At 48.6% G+C, this 18,666-nt stretch overlaps 1 protein-coding gene across 4 annotated transcripts in view; it reads left to right on the plus strand.

Moving 5' to 3' along the window:
• DLGAP1 (discs, large (Drosophila) homolog-associated protein 1) overlaps positions 1-18,666 on the plus strand; it is a 121,258-nt gene that overhangs the window by 81,237 nt on the left and 21,355 nt on the right. For all 4 annotated transcript variants that reach the window (XM_010138913.1, XM_010138914.1, XM_010138915.1 and 1 more), the window contains 2 exons: positions 13,435-13,808; positions 16,728-16,819. In XM_010138913.1, the coding sequence (XP_010137215.1) occupies positions 13,435-13,808; positions 16,728-16,819 (466 nt within the window). The remainder of the gene's footprint in view (positions 1-13,434; positions 13,809-16,727; positions 16,820-18,666) is intronic.

Raw genomic sequence — 18,666 nt, forward strand, 5'->3', positions numbered from 1 at the left:
AGCAGGAATTTCGTTTACAAACCCGAGGGATGGGCCCTGAAGGCTGCTCGACGAAGGAAGGAGCTGGGCGTTTGCTCTGGCGTGGGTCAGAGCTGGCTCCCACTAAACCCCGGAACACACCCAGTGAAGTGTTCACACTGTGCAAATGGCAAACACCCTCCATGCTGGTTAGTGCCTCACATTCAAACCTGTTATGTTTCCGTGAGTTCCAAAGGGAAATACTTACTCTGTGCAAATTACCTTTTTAACCCCCAAATGACTAATGAAGTGTTCATACTCCTCGTGTTCCCTTTGCTCGCACACCCAGCAGGACCTGGCACTGTGTGTTTCCCCTCTCCACGGCCATGCTGCTGCCCATCCGCTCTCGCCTCGGTGGCTGCTGCCTGCCGTCTGCCACAGAAAACAGTTGTTTCTGTGGGCTGCAAACAACAGCAGCCAGAGAACCCGAGTCATCACACCTTCAACGCCACCTTGGAAAAACTCGGGTGTGTTTTCTGAGAGAAGCCAACCTGCAAAGAAGCCCTGTTCTCTTCTACCCTGTGTCAGATGCGGATGATTAGGCTGAACGGTAAAGAAAATTCTCGTCGAGTAAATGACTCTCTTCATACCGAGATGAGCTGTTCTTCTGCCGTGGCGACCTGTGGAAATGGTAATCGAATCGTGCCATGGTGCTAGCATCCACTATGCTGAAAGCTTGTAATTCACAGCTCAAGGGGAGTGTGGAAGGTAGTTGGGAATGCAGTAATTACAGGGTTGGTGCTGGAACGAGCAGAGAAATAATGTGCATTATTTTGTTCATAAGCAGAACTTTTTTCTAGCCCATAGCAAGCAGGTTGTGCGAGCAAACGAGCGGCAGGGTTTTTGTCTTTGACACAAAGCCAGGGGACAGCTGCTGCTATTAACTATAATTCCCTCCGTGTCCCAGTGACACTTTCACACAAATATATGCACGTGCATATACGCTTACCTTAAAGCGGAAGAAAACCATTCCCAGGAGAAACATTTCTGAGTATCTCTTCATACGCTGTTCTGTGGGGGGAAGAACTGGTGGGAAGCAAGGTTTGGATTCAAACCAGGTGATGCTGGAGACACCAACCTCTTAACTCCAACCTGTGGTCTCAAATAAATGAGTTCACCTGTAGGAAAGCACTTCTGGGCAGCTTCGCCCTCTGGCAGAGGGCCCATGGCACTGGCCAAGTCCTGGAAGCTCTTCTGCTCTCTTCCCGTGGCATTTCACTGCTGAGGTTTTAGCCTTTTTTTTTTTTTTTTTTCTGCAGATTCTATGTGTTTTCATGGGTTTGGGGTGATCTGTGGCTTGAGTCAGAATGTTGGTGTTACAAGGTACTTGGGGACTTTGTGTTCATTGCGCGAAAGCTGTGGATAGACCAAATAACTCCTCCCGGTGTCATGAGCCGAGGAGGCTGAGAACACTCCCAAAAAGGAGCATCCTGTGAGAAACCAAAGCTACCAGGAGAAAAGCATGCCTTGAAATTTGTTGCATCATATAAGATGGGAACGGAAGCAAAACTCAGAGCTGCAGGTGCCCATGGGCTTGTAGGGGTGTGCATGGGTGGCCGTGGCTGTGGGTTCAGACAAGCCCACGCACACCGGTAGCTGCTGTGCTGGTGGATTCCCCTCTCTCACTCCAATACACTCCCTCTGCTCGCCTACCTGTCACCTTGGCGCGTCTTATACAACGTAGAGTAAGATTTTCCGAGCACATTTCCAGCAATAATAATGCCCATATTGTTTTGATTAGAAAATCGCATGTGCACAGCAACAGCCTCCGCCTCATCTGGTGAAGTGCAAAAAAACCACTGCAGACAGGAACATGCGGTAGTGATGCAGCTGCTGTTAGAATTGTCACGTAGGATGGATTCCACACATGGCAGCTGAGGAAGGGCATGGGAAGCTCAGTTCTTGACCAAGTGAGGTAGAGTGGTCTGAGGAATGTGAAATGTAGCTTTTCTAACCCAATTTTTCTTTTCAGAACATGCAGTTTATGGGGGACGGGGCAGTGCCATTGACTCAGTACTCCTTAGTGAGGCAAATACAATGATCTAGGAGGTCGTACTTTTAACCCATACCAGTGGAAGTGAGGAAAACAAACCTCTGGAGCGTTTCAGAGCAGCTTATGACATTTAAAATCGAAAGCTCATTGACTGTAATTTGGAATTAATTAGAGCGAGTAGTGCCTTCCTTCCTGAAGAACTCTTAACACGCTCAAAAGGTCTAAGTGCTCCGAAGCGTCAGAATTCGCTCAGGCGTGTTCGCTTTCCCTGTGTCCGTATGAAGTAGGTGGCCAGGGTTTTCCTTGGACTGGCTCAGCACAGAACGCCCGGGTTCACCTCTTAACTGAGCCGGTACCAAGTACTGCCTTCGGTTTTTACAGTCCTGTCAGTGCAAGGGCTGTTAACGGCATTGTGCTGCCTAGGCGTTAGGGGGAAGAGGGGGTTATCCCAGGCTGGGACCATGAGCGCTAATTCCAAAGTCTCCGGCTAAAGGAAATTGTAAAGAGAAAATAAATACTATGTGGCTTGGGGACTCACGTTGGTTCTTCACTGTGACAATGCTTCTTGTCCCTGTGGAAATCATGTCAATAAACCTCTGGGGTTTTGCCCCTGGAATGATACGGCATCAATTAAGCCATCAGGGCTTCAGGAGCACGTAGGCAAGTTTTAAAATTTCCACCTCTAATAAACTGATTAAAAAAAAAAAATTAAAGAATTAGAAAAAACACTTGGACTCTCGTCAGACATGCAGCTGGTGTCTCTGAGGAGGTTCTGGGAGGTGGTGTCTGACGTGTCCTGCAAACTGTGCATCTGGATTTCTTCAGGGCCTCTTTCACAAGCATTTCTTTAATAAATGGATAAATGTGTGCAAAGAAATGAGAGCCTCTCCCACTCAGAGCTTGTCTAAAGGTAACACAAGAGTGGTCTGTCCTCCTCACGTGTGCCAGGGCCCCCCTCTCTCTTTGTCTGAACGCCTTCTGGGAAGTGGCGATGGCCTCCTGCTGGCTCAGGACTCCCAACCAGAAGCAATTGTGGGGCTCAGGTTTATTGAAGTGCTCATACCTGTACACCGTGGTGACTGCAAGCGAGCATCGTGGTGACGGCAAATGAGATGCCAAGATTTCTTGTGCTCAGGACACTCAGGCTGATCATTAGGAATTTTTGAGGCCAAGCCAGTATTTTCAGCTGGTTTGTTGCGTTATTAACTACGACTCTTGTGTAAACACAAGCAAATAGATAAAAAGATGAGGTCACTCGCAGTGACCTCCACCCTGCCACTGCTCAAGGGCGTAACCTGTTGATTGGAATGTAAAATGAGAAGATAGGGATCAGGTTTTGGTGTAGATTTTAATTCCTCTCCACACTGAACACGTATTTCATACACGTTTTTTCTATTCCATTTTTTCTTGGTTTTGAAGAATGTGCTTGGTCTTGGGTCAGTTTTGCTGTTGTACCTGAAATTTGGCCAAAGATAAATGTAATTTCTCATGCAAACCCTTGCCTACATTTCCTTCTGCTTTGTGACGGGATTGTCTTTTCCCCCACGGCACTGGAGGACCTGCCCCGGGTCATCTGATAACCCCAGCAGGGGAGGCTCAGGTGACAAGACACGGTTCAGCCTGAAGCAGGGATTTAGCCGTCATTTTCCTTCTCCCTTTCCTTTTTCTCTTGCTTTGGCTTTGGTTTGGGTTTGGTTGTTCAGGAAATACATGAGCAATAACTTGCTCGGTTCGGGCATTCTGGCTCGGGCCGGAACCCCCCGAAGGCGGTAAGTGTGCTCAGAAACGCAGTGCTGGCTGCTCGAAAGCCCGCCGGTACTTCCCAGGCTGAACAGATGTTCTTGCTCAATACCCACGCGGTGCTTCCCTTCCTGAATGCTGGTTTTCCACATTTTATGTTTGTTAGTAATGATCTGTGGGAATAACAGAGTGGTGTTGTACCTGCCCGGCTCTCCTGAGTGACAGTGAGCTACACTGGAACGGAGAGTAAAGTGGTACCAATCAGTTCTGGTGGTGCTTCGTGGCAATTTATAGTAGCTGGAAAGTTGATATTATCAATCACGTTCTTCTTTCCGTTTGTATTGGCTTTTATTTTCTTGTCGTTGGCATTCATACAGTTTCCTCCCAACGCCTCTATCTGATGAAAACACAGCAGCCCTTCACCGCTGCTGCCATCTGAATAACTTTTATCTCGCAGCCAAACTCTTTAGTATGATCTTAGCTACCAACTAGCACAAAATACGATTCTCAAAACAAATTGAAAGGTAGACTTCTGAGACGATGTGACGGCAGAGAAGGCTTGATGCCAGGGGACTGAGCAAAAAAAGCTGAAGTATATCCTTTCTTCTGAGAGCTGAAAGAGGTTTGAGCCCTTCGCTGGATCGGGTGACAAAGTGCTTTCGGCTGTGAGGAATCGCAGCCTCTGCTCATCAGCATCGTGAGGCATTTGCTGAATTAAATAGATGGCTACTGTACCCAAGACAGTGAATTCCACCGCATATATATAAACACATTTAATAGTTGTGCCAGAGCAATGACTTTGTGGATTGCGTAAAACCTTCCGAGCAGCCTTGGGGGTGAGTAACGCGACATGGGTGTACCCGCGACATGGGTGCACCTGCTCATCTGTCCTTGCTGTGTGCACCAGCCCCCAGATGGCTGGAGGAGCCGGACTGCCCCCTCTGCACCTCTCTAGCTGCCTCACCTTGCGGGCCCTCCCCAGAGTGGGCCAGCTTTGAGCAGCTCGCTGGTGACCACGCTGCTCGCTGAGCTCTGTGTTGTGCCGCGGCTTTTAAAAACTCCCAGGTCTAAAAGTAACCAAACTGTGCAGGCACAACTGAGCACTAACAGAGCAACCCTGAGGAGTGGTTTTGAGCCAGAGAAGCAAAGAGGGCTCTGAAACTTCGCAGGTTGTCACTGGGTTAAATTGTACCTGCACAGCTTTCAGCAGGTTCGAAGGGCTGTAATCGATGGTGATGAGCAGCTTGTTCGCGCACCGTGGCGTTAAAGGAAATCAGTTCAAATCGTTGAACTGATACCGTTAATTGGAATAAGCTCTTTGAGGGGACCGCTCTTACTTTCACTGCATTTTCATTTAAGTTTGAAAAAAAAGACCTTATCAGTCATATCCGCCTCTAAATGTGGCCGCATCAGGGGTGGGTTTGCAGCAATTCAAACTAATTGATTTCTAAGCCAATTTAGATGCATCCCTAATCAAATTCTGTGAGACCAGCTTGGTGCCAGTGCGGGCAATGATACAGAATTCTGCTTACCCTACCGTAAGTTTATTAAGTATTCAGAAAACCACTGGGAGCCAAAACCAGTGGAAGCTTGTTTTCTTGCTAGTATCAGCAGCAAGCAAAGAAGGTACATTTCCAGAGTGAGGAGGAGGGAACAGCTTCTACGGTCATTTTTTCTTACCCAGGCATCACATTTGCAGTGCCAGTGCCCGGGGTAAGTATTGCCTTCTGAAAGGCAGTCGCAGTGAAGAGCTTAAAAAGAAAATCCTGAGGTAACATTGAAAACAGCAATGTCCAACAATGTTAATAACCAGCTAATCTAAGTGCCACGTGATCAGATTACTCAGAGATAATTGGCTTGCTTAGGTCTTCTTGAGGTTCACAGGTTAGTTTGGGGGATTTGCAGATTCAGAAGAGGAGAATCCTAATTGTTCTCAAGTCCAACCTCCTACGTGGCAAAAGCTGTAGAATTTCAGCCTGCAATTTCTCCATCAAATTCATGACAAGCTCCTCCTAAAGTGACTGGCCGCTAAAATTGCTTTGTCATCAGTCAGCTCCACCACCACTGTGGGAGGAGGAGGGGAGAGGCTCAGCAAGGACCACACTGTAGTCCTTCTTACAAACGGAGAAGGAGGGTGTGAGCCACCGGACTTGCTTCAGGAGAGCTTCAGTAACGTGGGGGCTTGGTTCTGACCACAGGCCTGCCCTGATGCACCTCCAGGTTTGATGGTGTTGAAGTCTCCCATGTATTGGCTGGTCAGATGGTATTAAATATTCCATCCGTAACTGAAGGGAAAATGTATATACAAGAGAATATTAATACAATGATGTCCAGCACCAGCAGTTAAAATACCACACGATCATTTCAAGAAGTGGCACCTCCGCTGCTACGCCTCCACTGCGGCACGCTCACGTCCAGCATGTTGAAGGAGCTACTGGTACAGTCTGGAAATTCGGTTGGGAATCCACAGTTCAGGACAGGTTTTCAAGACTCCAGATCCAATTCAGAAGTGTAAATAAGAGCCAGGCTTTCACGCCCCAAGAACTTACAACGCGCACTTGTAGCCAAAGTCTTTGTACTCAACCATTCCTCGGTAGGCAGAAGAACGATGGGTTTTTCAGGGTGTGCTCAGATTTGAGACATTTTCAGTACATCTTCCTAGCTAAGGTGGCTGGATCCTTGCAGAGAGTTCAAGCCCGTTTCTGAAAACCCAGGGTTTTGTTCTTGCACCGTGTTTTTACCTACATAACTGCTTACATATATGTGTCTGTATTTGGTTAGCACAACTCCACATTAAAAAAAAAAAAAATTCCCATTTTGTTTTATTAACCTTGTTGCCAGAGGGAAAAAGATGCAAATTCTGGGATTTGAGAGTGCTGCAGTAATACATAACCAAGTGTTAAATCAAAGTGCCAGAGAAGTTGCTTCCTGGAAAATATATGGGGAAAGGATCTGATTTCATCAAGCTGCATATTATTACATTTACTTACTGTTACACCTCCTTGGTCTAAGTGGGATAAAGTGCCATGTTTCACAGGGTTTCCTCTGGTTTCCAAAAATGCCTTTTAAAAGATTAATGTATTGACATTCAGAATTTCTTACCATGGTGATTTTACGACATGTAGGTTCTGAAACATAAAAAAATTTTAAGCATCCTTTTTTTTATATCTAAAATTATGATGTTTCTTCTTTTCTGTGACTGCCTCAGAACGGGGAGGAGGTGTGAAGGGTTTGGTGAAGTATTTAAGTGCAGAGAGTGTTTGAAGAGTTCGCTAGACTTAGTTTAAGCTACAGATCAAGCAGTGTTACCCTGATTTTCTTAGAAAAAAAGTGCTGCACAGATGCAAGGAGACAGTAAATAATAATTCACGTGCTGACTAAAAAGGGCCACACTGCTGCCTTGTTTTTCTTTCTTCTTTTACTCTTCACCAGCATGCTTCATCCAAGAGGCTGGTGTTGTGTATCGCACACCTTCCACCATGACTGTTCTACAGCAGCTCGAGCCTTCGAAGCTCTCAGAGAGCATCTGTCCAGAGCAGGTCCACACCCTCACCCCTGCAGTTCTTGGTGTGTTTTTCCAGATGCTTTGTTGGCAGCCAGAGTTCAAGGACAAGGCCAAAACAGCTTCACTTCAGGCTTCCTCTCAGCCTGACTGAATTGCAGTCTGAGCAGCTGTTGCTGTGTTGTCTGTGGGTATGTATCTATCTTCATCACAACCCATGGGCCGATGGCCGGGACCGACCCCATCTGTGAAGCACGTCTCCACAGCTACGGTGCGCCTGGATCTCATGGGGGCAGCTGCAGGCAGGCAATGGCAGAAGCAAATGCTGCTGCTGTCCTGTGCATTACCTGAAATTAAACTTGGGTTTGCACGTGGTTGTATTCTTTCCTATTTCATCTCTGTCTTCAGAAAAGGTAAAGCCGAGTCCTAATTGCTCAACACCAGTAAAGATCGCAGGTTTTAGGAGTAAAGTATTAGAAGCCGTCCTAGCAATGATCTACTTTGGGTAGTAGCTTTCTGTTTATGTGAAATCTTTTTTCCAGAGTTTCAGTAGTTTATAAACTTCTTGACTTTGAGGCTGAATGAGCTGAATTGATTAAGTTGTGTGCTATAAATGTACTGGTAACTTCTATGTATAGAACCATCGAATCACCCAATGCTTTGGGCTGGAAGGGACCTTAAACGTCATCTAGTCCAACCCCCTGCCATGGGGGGGTCCAACCTGGCCTTGAGCACTGCCAGGGATGGGGCAACCACAACCTCTCTGGACAACCTGTGCCAGCACCTCCCCACCCTCACAGGGAGGAATCAGAATCATAGCATTAAAATGAATCATTCTAAAGCACATGACACGTTTTAAGTCCTCTAAAAGTAAGAGCTGGAAGTTGAAGAACCCCCAAAAAGCATTCACAGATCAGCAGGAGAGTCAGAAAAAGAAAGTCATGGCCTTGTTTGAACTCCTCAGCCGCCGCCTTAATTTTAAACTCAAAGACATGACAGTCTTACTGTGCAGAAAATTACACGAAAGCAAAGGCAACCAGAACGTGCTCCCTTGGCTCTAGGATCTCACGGGAAGCTGCCACGCACTGAATTCCGTCTGTGCATCCTGATTCATGGTGACATCCTAGTGCTGAGCTGATTTAGCAGCCACCTTTGGCTGTCTCCCCTGTTCTCCGTACGTTAATGCAGCTTCCCTGGAACAGCAGCTGAATTTCTGACTGGCATCAGCAACAGACATTAAAAGAAAAAAAATCTGCTGGAGGAATATTCATGTGTCTTCCCTGGGTGTGCATGCGAAGATTGTCTAACTGGACCCGTTGGAGGCGCAGCATGAGCCGTGTTCCGTCTCCACCTCTCCTGGGTTTCAGGAGGTCCTTCGCTGGATCCAGCCGGGAAGCTGGAGGCACCCAACTTGCAAACAGGGGAGTCCACACTCAGGAAACAGCCACCAGCAGCGGCTTGTAGACCTCAGCGCACGTGGGATATCGACTCCGAGATGCTTTCTGTGCACTGGAGGTAGTCTAGATACCCGGTGCAGATTTCTGCAGGGTTTTAGGTACCGGTTATGCCTGGCTCTGGAGGCCGAGCAGCTCAGGCTGCGGTCGGGTGAGATACCTGGCTTGGCGGCAGTGGGGGGATGGGAAACGCCTGGCCTTGGCAGAGCTCCTGACGGTGTGGTGCAGAGATTTCAGTAGTTCTCATCTGGGATAATGACATCCATAACTCACGCTGGTATTATTCCCTTGGGCAGTTTTAGAACTTCTTATAAAAATCTTTATTTCAGTTGTGCAGTAGTAAATCTTGACATCTTCAGCAGCCGCCTGCTCTACGAAAGTCGTTCTTTATTAAAAGGCATGCTCTGTGTTCGTTGCACGTGAAAATAACCACACAGGATCTGAAACCCTATTTCCAGGCATTCCCCCCCAAACCTCAACAAAGTAAGGAAATACGTGCGTGGTAAAGAGCAGAGCGGCTGCGCTGGAGCCTGGCAAGCCAAGCCAAGCACTGCACGGCTGGGGGGGGCACCTCAGCCGTGCACAGGTTGTGTCCTCCGCTGCTCCTTCCAAACTGGGGAATTAGTCCTTTTCCTCACAAGAAACACTGTAATGATAACTAACTTTAAATTTGCACTTTCATTTATTCTCGTAGTTGTTAACCAAGTTTATAGGAGACTGCCAAATCAGCGAGATATTGCTTACCTATCTCATCACCCCAACGGTTGAAAGTGCTGCCTGAATTTGATCTCTTCACAAAGATTAACCTGCCTTGGGGTTCTCCTGCGCACCCATTCGCTGAGATAGATAAAAATGTGTGTTCTCTCTTGCTGCTGTTTGCTCCCGAGGGCTCATCTCCCTAGCGAGCATGTTTAAACAACCAAAGCGCTCTCACAATGAGACGTCCCAGCTCAAGCCTTTATTATTATGCAATCCGGGATTATTTTTTTTATCATCAGACTTCCTTCTTAACGGAGCGGTTGACACTCCCTGTTCCAAATTCCTGTCCCATGAGCTAGTTGTTTGGAAATACGGCGAGGAGGACAAACACCATGACTTATTTTTTTTTTTAATCTGGAGAAAGTGCTTTTTTCTCTGGGTGTTTGGGATTAGACTTTAACCCGAAGGCGAGCCACAGAAATGGGATAAAGATAAAAGGAAAAGGAGAGCGTTGCTTGGAGGATTGATACAGCTGGAAACGGTGGGTCAACAGTGAGTCAAGGCACTTGGGGAGTCAGAGGATTCTTGCGCATGACTTAACTAGTCTCTGGATTAAACCCTGCCTGTGCCCTCGGAGAGGAATGTCTCCCTCCTCCAGCAGCGTGTGCGCCTGGAAAACAATGGGGAAAGTGAGTCTGGGTTGTGACAAACTGAGGGTTCGTACACACGCGTGCTATTCAGAAAAAGTTATTCCTGATTAACTCCGTGTTCTAAACAATTTTAATGAAGAACGAGACTACTTTGACTCCACTCTCCAGTCAGATCAGTTGCCGTACAGAACTTTGCTCCTTGATCCGTGTCCAAGAATACATTTATCAGGGAGTTTATACAGCCCTTTAAATTCACTTCCTGGTGTCAATTAAACCAACTTTCATGTGCAAAACCCCTTGAGAGCTCCCTGTGTGTGAGGTGAGGGTTTCTCCATCTTTTTCACATGTCCCATGACCCTGCAGTCCTCTCGGTCGGAGCCCTCCCACCGGGCAGTCCACCTCTGCCGCAGGGCAGCTGGATGGATGAGCGTCCCTCTGCCTGCGGGGACAGAGCGCAGCGTGACCTGCTCTTCCCACACCGACTGAACGCTCCGGCTCTCCGGCTGCACGAGGAATGCCCAGGGCTTTGTCATCTCTCCTGGGGAGCGCTCGTTTTGTTTTCCAAGCAGCTGAGCGTTTAAAATTCCATAGCCACTTGAACCGCCAGCAGAGCCCCCAGGTTGCCATGTCACGAGTTGCCAGGTTCTCAACAGCACCCGCAGGAAAAACGATGCACTGAATCCCTCCCCGTGCTGTGCTTCAGCCGTCAGGAGGGCTCAGGCAGCTCCAACAGCGGCCCCAGCATTGTTGTGTTGTCGTTTCTGCAGAGGAGTGGTGGGAGCTTACATCATTTCCAGAAATGAAGTGCCTGAGGTTCTTTTATGACTTGCACACTCGGCTGCTCTGGGGCTGTACTGTATGTGCTGCGTGACTCCAGGAAACTGAGGAGTTGTTTTGACTTGCCAAAAGAACGTTTGCTGCCTCTCTTTAAAATTTCACCGTATGACTTGTTGATTGTCTCCCCCTCTTAAGAATAACTTCAGATTTAATTAGCTGAGTGCACACGTCTTTCATCCCTCAGCGTGGATTAGACTCCTCATGGAGCACGTTTACAAACAGAATGAAAGACGTCTTAATCGGGCGGTTTTGTACTGGCACGCTGCGCCCGGCGCGCCCGGCGGCTGGCGGTAGACAGTTGCTGTTGACTCCCTTTCTAGTGGGGGATGACCAGTGATGCGGGGACCAGTTGCTTTTTAGTTTCGCTGCTCTCTCTCCTAGCTAAGAGCACTTCCTGAGTGTGTTCCGCTATCATTTTCCTATCTGCTATGTGGCAAAAACGATCCTTTCGTGCCTTGCTGGGGTGTCCTGGTGCTGGCACGTCCCCAGGAGTTCCCCGGTGACCTTGCCAGGCATGTTTTAAGTGGTGCCGTTTGTACTTTGCTGGTTTGCACACCAGCCTATATGGGACGAGGCTGGTAGCAAGTGCCCAAAGCGTGACCTGGATACATGCATGTGTACGTGCTTTGAAATCCTCAGAGGTGAATTTGAGTTTGCATTTCCACTGCTTGAGGAACATCCTCCAGACCAGGTGGGTCGTTTCTGGGAGGTCATCATACTAGCAACAGCCTCCACGCTTTTCTGTGAGTCCTGGGGTAAATGCCTGTGCTGCAGCACCAGCAGCTGCTTTACCTGGTCAGGCACGGTCACAACAGCAGCTTCAAAATACAGAACGCATCCCCCTTGGTAAAACCATCATCCCCTCTTTTCATTCCAGATACTGGTCTTGTCACAAGCTCTTGAAACACCTTTAACCCCTGTCAGCTATTCACTTCCGCCGAGTTAAAATTTGACCCGTTCATTTTTAGCCCTCTCTTCTCTCAAAGGTGCTGTGGTTTCTGTTTGACTCCTCAGAAGTGAATCACAGTTTCAAAACCCTCACTGCCTCAGCGAAACACTCTTTTTCCATTGGCATTGAACGTGTCAAACATGGGTTCAGACATGTTACCAGGAACTTCTACCAGAACCCTTTAAAAAAGCCCCGTGTGATTTCATGCCCTGGAAGCAGCTTTTACACCCCAGCTGTTCCTCCGGCTATCGGGAGGTGGAAGCATGTGGATCTGAGCTAGTCAAATTAATACCGAAATGGCTCCCGGCTCGACAAGCACCTACCGTGCAAACAGAGAGCAGAACAGCTGTAGTGGAGATGCCTTTCATGTGGGTGGCATAGACGTCTGCCAGTTAAAACGATCCGATGAATCATTTCTTGCCATGTGATTACTGTTAATAAGAATGTATGTTAACGTGTTTGTGTCTGAACTTTGCACAGGTTCATGCCTGCATTTATTTTCTTAAAAAATACAGCACATCATGATTGGTTTTTGTTCTTAATGGGCTGTCTTCCCCCTTTTGAAAGCATTCCAGGACTTCAGGAACGCAGAGCTGCCAACTGTCCCTCAGAGGAAGATGGTTTTCTCCCCATGTGGGGCTTTCTGCATGTAATTCTGTACACACGGGCCAACAGGTTTTAACCTGGGAACCTCAGGCTAAGCTTCTAAATCCATATAGCAGCACTTACAAAGAGAGCACGGCCTTCAAAGTATGGAAAGGAGTCCTCGTAAACTTGCATTAAGGCGTCTGTTGCTGCAGACACTTCTGCTTGCAGTTTCCTTTAAGTAGTCTCCCTGGCTGACAGGCTCTAGCCATTGGTCTGTAAAATCAAGCTTTGTTTTTCAGAACTGATGCACTGTATTCATGGTCAGAAATTTAGGTGTGGCAAAGCGCTGCTTTAGCTATCTCCTCAGCAGCTTACAAGGCATTTCAAAGTATTTGAGAAGTCTGCGCAGCAAGTGAGATGTTTTATAGCAAGGAACACCCAAGTCCAAGCATGGGAAGTGTTAACCGACTTTGACCTGGGGTGGCTTGTGGATCTGTCTCTGATCAGAAAAATGCAGTTTTAAATTCTACATAAGATTGGTGAATACAGTAGGACTGTGTGGAGAGAAAACAACTGCAATAAAACCGTGTGAAGTACAGTCTAGTTGGGCTGAGTGGTTGGAGACTCATCATCCTCGTGATTCTTGTTTGGAAGCCATGAGCAGATCAAACGTTTTGGGGGAAGGACTTGTTCCCACGGGACTTAGACCAGCTAGTAGAATATATACTGGAGAGAACAATCCTAACAAGACCAAGGAGGAACTTGGCAAATCGGTAATGTCTTTCCCTCTCCTGGCAATTCTGCCACTGCCAGTGGCAGGGACGGAGGACACTGATGAGCGAGGTGTTTCCATGGCACTCCCATTGGAGCTTTTGGGGGCTCTTTGGCTAACAGCGTCCTCCTTACATCTGCCCTGTCCATGCTTACTGATGCTTTGAGATCACATTTTCATCCATTTTCCCTCCAGCACCAATAAATCAAGAACTCTTATATGTTTTTTCCAGTGTCATCCTGCATTACCACCTACAAGAAGACACCACCTCCAGTCCCACCAAGAACTACCACCAAGCCGTTCATTTCCATCACAGCCCAGAGCAGCACAGAGTCTGCCCAAGACGCATATATGGATGGGCACGGGCAGAGGGGAGATATCATCAGCCAGTCTGGGCTTAGCAACTCCACGGAGAGCTTGGACAGTATGAAGGCACTAACCGCTGCCATCGAAGCTGCCAATGCACAGATCCACGGCCCTGCAAGTCAACACGTGGGGAACAACACTGCCACCGTCACCACCACCACGACCATTGCCACCGTTGCAGTAGAAGACAGAAAGAAGGACCACTTCAAGAAAAACAGATGCTTATCGATTGGCATACAGGTACAGTCCAGCACACGGGTTACCCACCTGCCATGGCCGTGGGTTTCTGCATCTGTTTTCCTGCTCGTTGGGCAATGGTTTGTGTATTTTTCTTCTTTTCCTGACAGGTACCTGTGTAGACATTGCAGCAGCGTAATCATTCTGCACGGTACTAATGATGTTTTCCTAATTTATCGCCAAAACATCAGACGCAAGGATTTGTTTAAGTCTCCTCGCTGCTTGTTATTCAGCTCTGTTAAATTACACACATGAGCACTAATCTATGAATCATAACACAGCGGGGGTCAGAAAGGCATGGATTAAATCACTGAAAGGGAATGTGTAAAACAATGATTTACATTACACTATCACCCCCCAAATATTTTCGTCCAGTCTCACTGAATTAATTGTCACTGCTTATTCATGCATTTCATAACGACTGGTAGCCGCTGAATGAGGCAGCATTGTTCTGCCGCAGCCTCAGGAGCAGAGGAGAAGTTCCTTCTGATTTGCCCTTGTTAGAAAAAATTACAGTTTGTTACCTCCAGTGGAATGAAACACGAAGACTAACCCTGCCAGAGTGCGCTCCTGCTTGCAGAAAGAAGAGCAGATAAACTAGACCAATGTAACCCTCTTTCTTAAACCATCTTTCCCCTACAGCTCCCAAAAGAGCGCGCGTAGGGCTCCAGCTACCTGCTGGCAGGATGAGCTCTGGCCACAAAGCCCTTGACCTTCCGAACAACTGAGAATCAGCACAGCTTTTGATGGGAGATGAATTCCCAGCCAAGGGAGCAGTAACCTCAGCTCCTCAGCCCTCGCCGAGGACACAATCTCCTCTCTTGCCGGTGGAGGTGGTACGCCCAGCGCTGTGTGCCTGGGCAGGCTCACTGCTCAGCAGAGCCTAAGGATCCCCCCTGGAAGCTCTGCCTCAGCCCAGTGAGGGGAGGGGAGAGGGGCTGGGTAGAGCAGTGCCATCCCAGGGGCAGCTCCTGGAGAAGCTGCCACTTTTCTCTTATTTCTTCTTGGAAGGGCAACAAATCCTATTGCCTGTGGGTTCAGTTTGCTGCCTCCGCTGCTGCAGCCTTCTGTTTCGCCGCTGTTTGGTTTGGGCACGTTCTGAAAGAAGAGCTGACCTTCAGCGATAGACCGAGGTGGGACGGGGATAGAGGAGAGCTCTCCTGTCACTTAGTCCCATATCCAGCCAGGCCAAAGGTGCCATTATATTGTAATCCCTCAGTTTGCTGAGCAAAGAGACAAGGTCTCCTCAGCAGGCAGACACCCTGCAAAATCATAGGTGGAAAGAAATTATTTCCACGTTTGCAGAAGCCAAAATGAACGTCAGCTCTCGAGACACTATGTCCCTGCTGTCTCCTTGAGGTAGCAGAGCTGCAGGAAACAGAAAATGCTTTTGAGAGGTACAGGAGCCTCAGTTTCCTGAGATGTGAGGAAAACAGAGCCCCAAATGCTGCTCAAGCCTTTGCCAGTCTCCCTCTACAACTTTACAATTTACGTGGCCACAAGTGAAAGCTGCACGAGGGGCTGCCAGGGGAGGTTTTGTGTATGAACTGATGGAGATGCCTAAAGCTGGGGTTACGTGAAGCGAAACCTTCAGCCTTACCGGCTCCTGCCCATGCACTGTGCCACCTCCCAGCTGTGCCCATCAATGAGATTTTTAGAGCCAGACAGTCTCCAGAACTAGAACTCCTTTGCTCGTCAGCTGTCTGGTCCGTTTTGCAGCATCACTGCACAGGCAGCCACGCGGCTACCGCTGGAGGGGGAGCACGGGGTGCAAATGCCGTAAGCTGTTGCTGCCAGAAATTACTCCTCTCAGAAACAGCTGCCCTAAGACAGGCAGGTGGGTCATCCGTACGGGGTCAGTCCATCTCCGCTGACTGTAAAGGGAGCCCAGTTTAGGCTCCAGCTGAGCTCAGACCAGGCGTTCACCCAAATTACAGGCTGGCTCTGCAGAGCAAGGCACGCAGCGTGAGCCAGAGGCCCCTTCTTGGTTTGCTGTTCCTCTAACAGATGAGCCTAATGTGCAGCTGAGATCCGCACACGTCCCCTGCACCCCTCCATCACTGCCAGGACACCGCGAGCTTTGCTCTTTAGCACATGAGCAAAGTAAAGCACAGACAAAGCCCTGCATCACAAGGTTGCTCCTCTGTCATTATGGGGCTCAAGGGGGGCTGATCTCCCCAAAAGCCTCAATCTCAGGTAAGTGCCTCCCTTCACTGAGCAGCTCTGTAACTCCTGTCCCTCCCTGAGCACTTGTCCTGCGTAGGCTGCTTGATGGGCTCCCAACAACAAGCCTGTTGGGAATGAACAACTGCACTGACTGGACCCAGGAGTCTGGGATTCCACTCCAGTAAATGGTTCAATTTCATCTGCCTACCATGGGTATAGATCTCACGGAGATGGAGAGGTGCTACAAGGTTCCTGCCTGTGCTCCCGGGCACCACCTGTTTGCATGATGAAGCAGTGAAGAAAATGCATCCAAGAGCCGCGTCTGCATTCTTTAAATCTTACCTGTGCAGTGCTCTGGTTCGGGGCACCAGCCTTGAAACACCAAACACACCATTCTGACGTGAGCTCACATCTGCCCGTACAGACCAACAGGGATATCAAACTGCGTGGAGTTAGAGCTGCTCAGAGATTTGCTCTGGCCAACGCGAGCCTCCACAAAAATACCGGATAAGCTCCCTCTGCACTTTGTTACCTTACCAGAAATGCGTTGGAGGTTACGAGAATGATGACTGTTCACTAACACCCTCAGAAATGGGCACTCCACCAAGGAACCGCCTGACTAGATGGAGGTGTTTACAGTACAAGCTACAAGCTACATGTGCAGAAGCTTAGTAGTTATCATGCATAGAAATTGTAAGCAGCTGGGTGGTATCTCTGCTAACATAGGTTTTAATTAGCTGGTTAATTTTTTTTAAGGTTGATGGTGCTGAAGAATCCAACAAATCAGGTGAAAATAAAGCAACCAGTAAGTTCCAGTCCATAGGAGTTCAAGTAGAGGAGGAGAAGTGGTGAGTAAAAGCTAATACTGTTTTTCTAAAGTAAATAATTATGCCACAGCTGATTTTTAAGAGCTCTAGTTCCTGCACGCGTGACTGTAGGAACCCGCTTCCTGGAGGAACAGTTAGATCACCCAGCTGAAAAGCTAAGACTTGTAGAAGTGCTGCAGCTCTGCTTTCTCAGAGGGGATTTTTCAGGGCCAGTGGGAGAACTGGAAGAAAATAAGCGCTTTTTGCCCTGGAACTCCACCTAACCAGTGGATGGTGATGCAGCCGGAGCGATAGTCTCGGGGTGGCTGCAGCAGCCTAGGGCTGAGGGAGCTTTTCCTTGGTTTGCAGCAGAACAATTCCAGCCACGGGGAGCAGTGCCCTGGCAGAGCCGCCCTGACTGCTTGGGCTCAGGTATCTCCCCCAGACGTCGGCACCACCACTGCTCCGCGCTAAGGAGTGCTGAGATTAAAAAGCAGCACAACCCAGTTCTCTCCAGTCTGCAGCATAACCTGAAGTAGTAAATGGATATGCTCCAATAAAAATGGAAAAAGCCCCGGAAAAACCTAGAGTAGCTGATGTCGGTTAGAGTTGTGTTTCTCTCTGATGACAGACCGCAGTTATGTTGCAGGGCGGCATAACTGTGCCTGGCCCTTCGCAGGGACAGAAAGTTTTGGAGTGCGTGACCACGGCTGCACACCTTGATTCTGGCCCAAAGCTGGACTCAGTGGCCGAGGAAAAGCCGGACCCTCCCCTGGCCTCTGAGCGTGCTGCCCTGCGAGCGCCCGCCCAGCCTCGGGTCCTCTTCCACAGGGCGCAGCGTCACTTGGATGCTGGAGCCGTGTTGTCGGTGACTCGCTGAGTCAAGTCTTATTGAAGGAGAAGTCTCGGGGTGGCTCTGCTTGTCGCTGAGGGAAGAGAGGTCCTTGCCATCCTTCAGAGGAAACCTGGCTGCAGCCAACGTGAGCTGGCAGGACTAGGGCCCCCTGCCCTCCTCTGCCCCGCTGCCTGCAGCAGCCAGTAGAGGAGATGTCAGTTCTCGCGCTGTTTTTTCCCTCCGTCTGCTAAAAATACTCAACAATAACATGTTACCTCCACCATTTCAATTCATCAAAATCTCCCTGTAAAGTAGCAGCGTGTTTTCCTGCGGTTTGCAAAGGCTGAAGTGATTTCAGCCAGAAGAAATGCGATTTTGCAATGACCCTGCGAGGCTGTTACCAAGTTCCTCATTAACCTGCTGAAGCATCTCTTGCTGGCAGACATTTCTTCATGTGTTAGACCTCAGCCCCCTTTACCCACAGCTCCTCCAGCACGAGATAAATGAGCACATTAGAATAGATGCTGAAGGACCATTTCCCTGAGCACAAAGGAAACAACGACCCCAACAGCACAACGCTCTCCCTCCCCTGGGAAAAAAAAACAGGAAAAAAGAGAAAAAAAAAGATAAAGAAAGAAAGAAATGGCTGTTTGTAAATACCTCGCTTCCAAAGTCCTCCTTCCACTGCGGTTTTATTGCTCCAGAGGAAGCAGTAGGCTCAGGGTCTGCCCCAGAAGGGGAGGTCCCTGCATCCCCTCCCAGAGCTGCCTTTGGGGGTCTCTTGCTGATAAAGTTGAGGCTGCGGCTGTTGGGAGCAGCAATCTGCCATGGACTTTCAGAAGTGGGCTGGCTGGTAAAGGACAGCCCCTAATCCTTAGAAGATGAGTGCACTCAAGGCACAAAGGGCTTATCATCTCAGTTTGGCACTCACATTCTTTTTTTTTTTTTCCTAATGCAGCAGAGCACAATGTATTGATCATCTGCTACAGGAACAGAATTGTAAATACGGCGCATTCTTACCTGCACCTGAGACCCAACATCTGCAGAGTCTCGG

Source organism: Buceros rhinoceros, unplaced genomic scaffold (assembly GCF_000710305.1).
Source record: "Buceros rhinoceros silvestris isolate BGI_N320 unplaced genomic scaffold, ASM71030v1 scaffold11956, whole genome shotgun sequence".
Classification (NCBI taxonomy): domain Eukaryota; kingdom Metazoa; phylum Chordata; class Aves; order Bucerotiformes; family Bucerotidae; genus Buceros; species Buceros rhinoceros.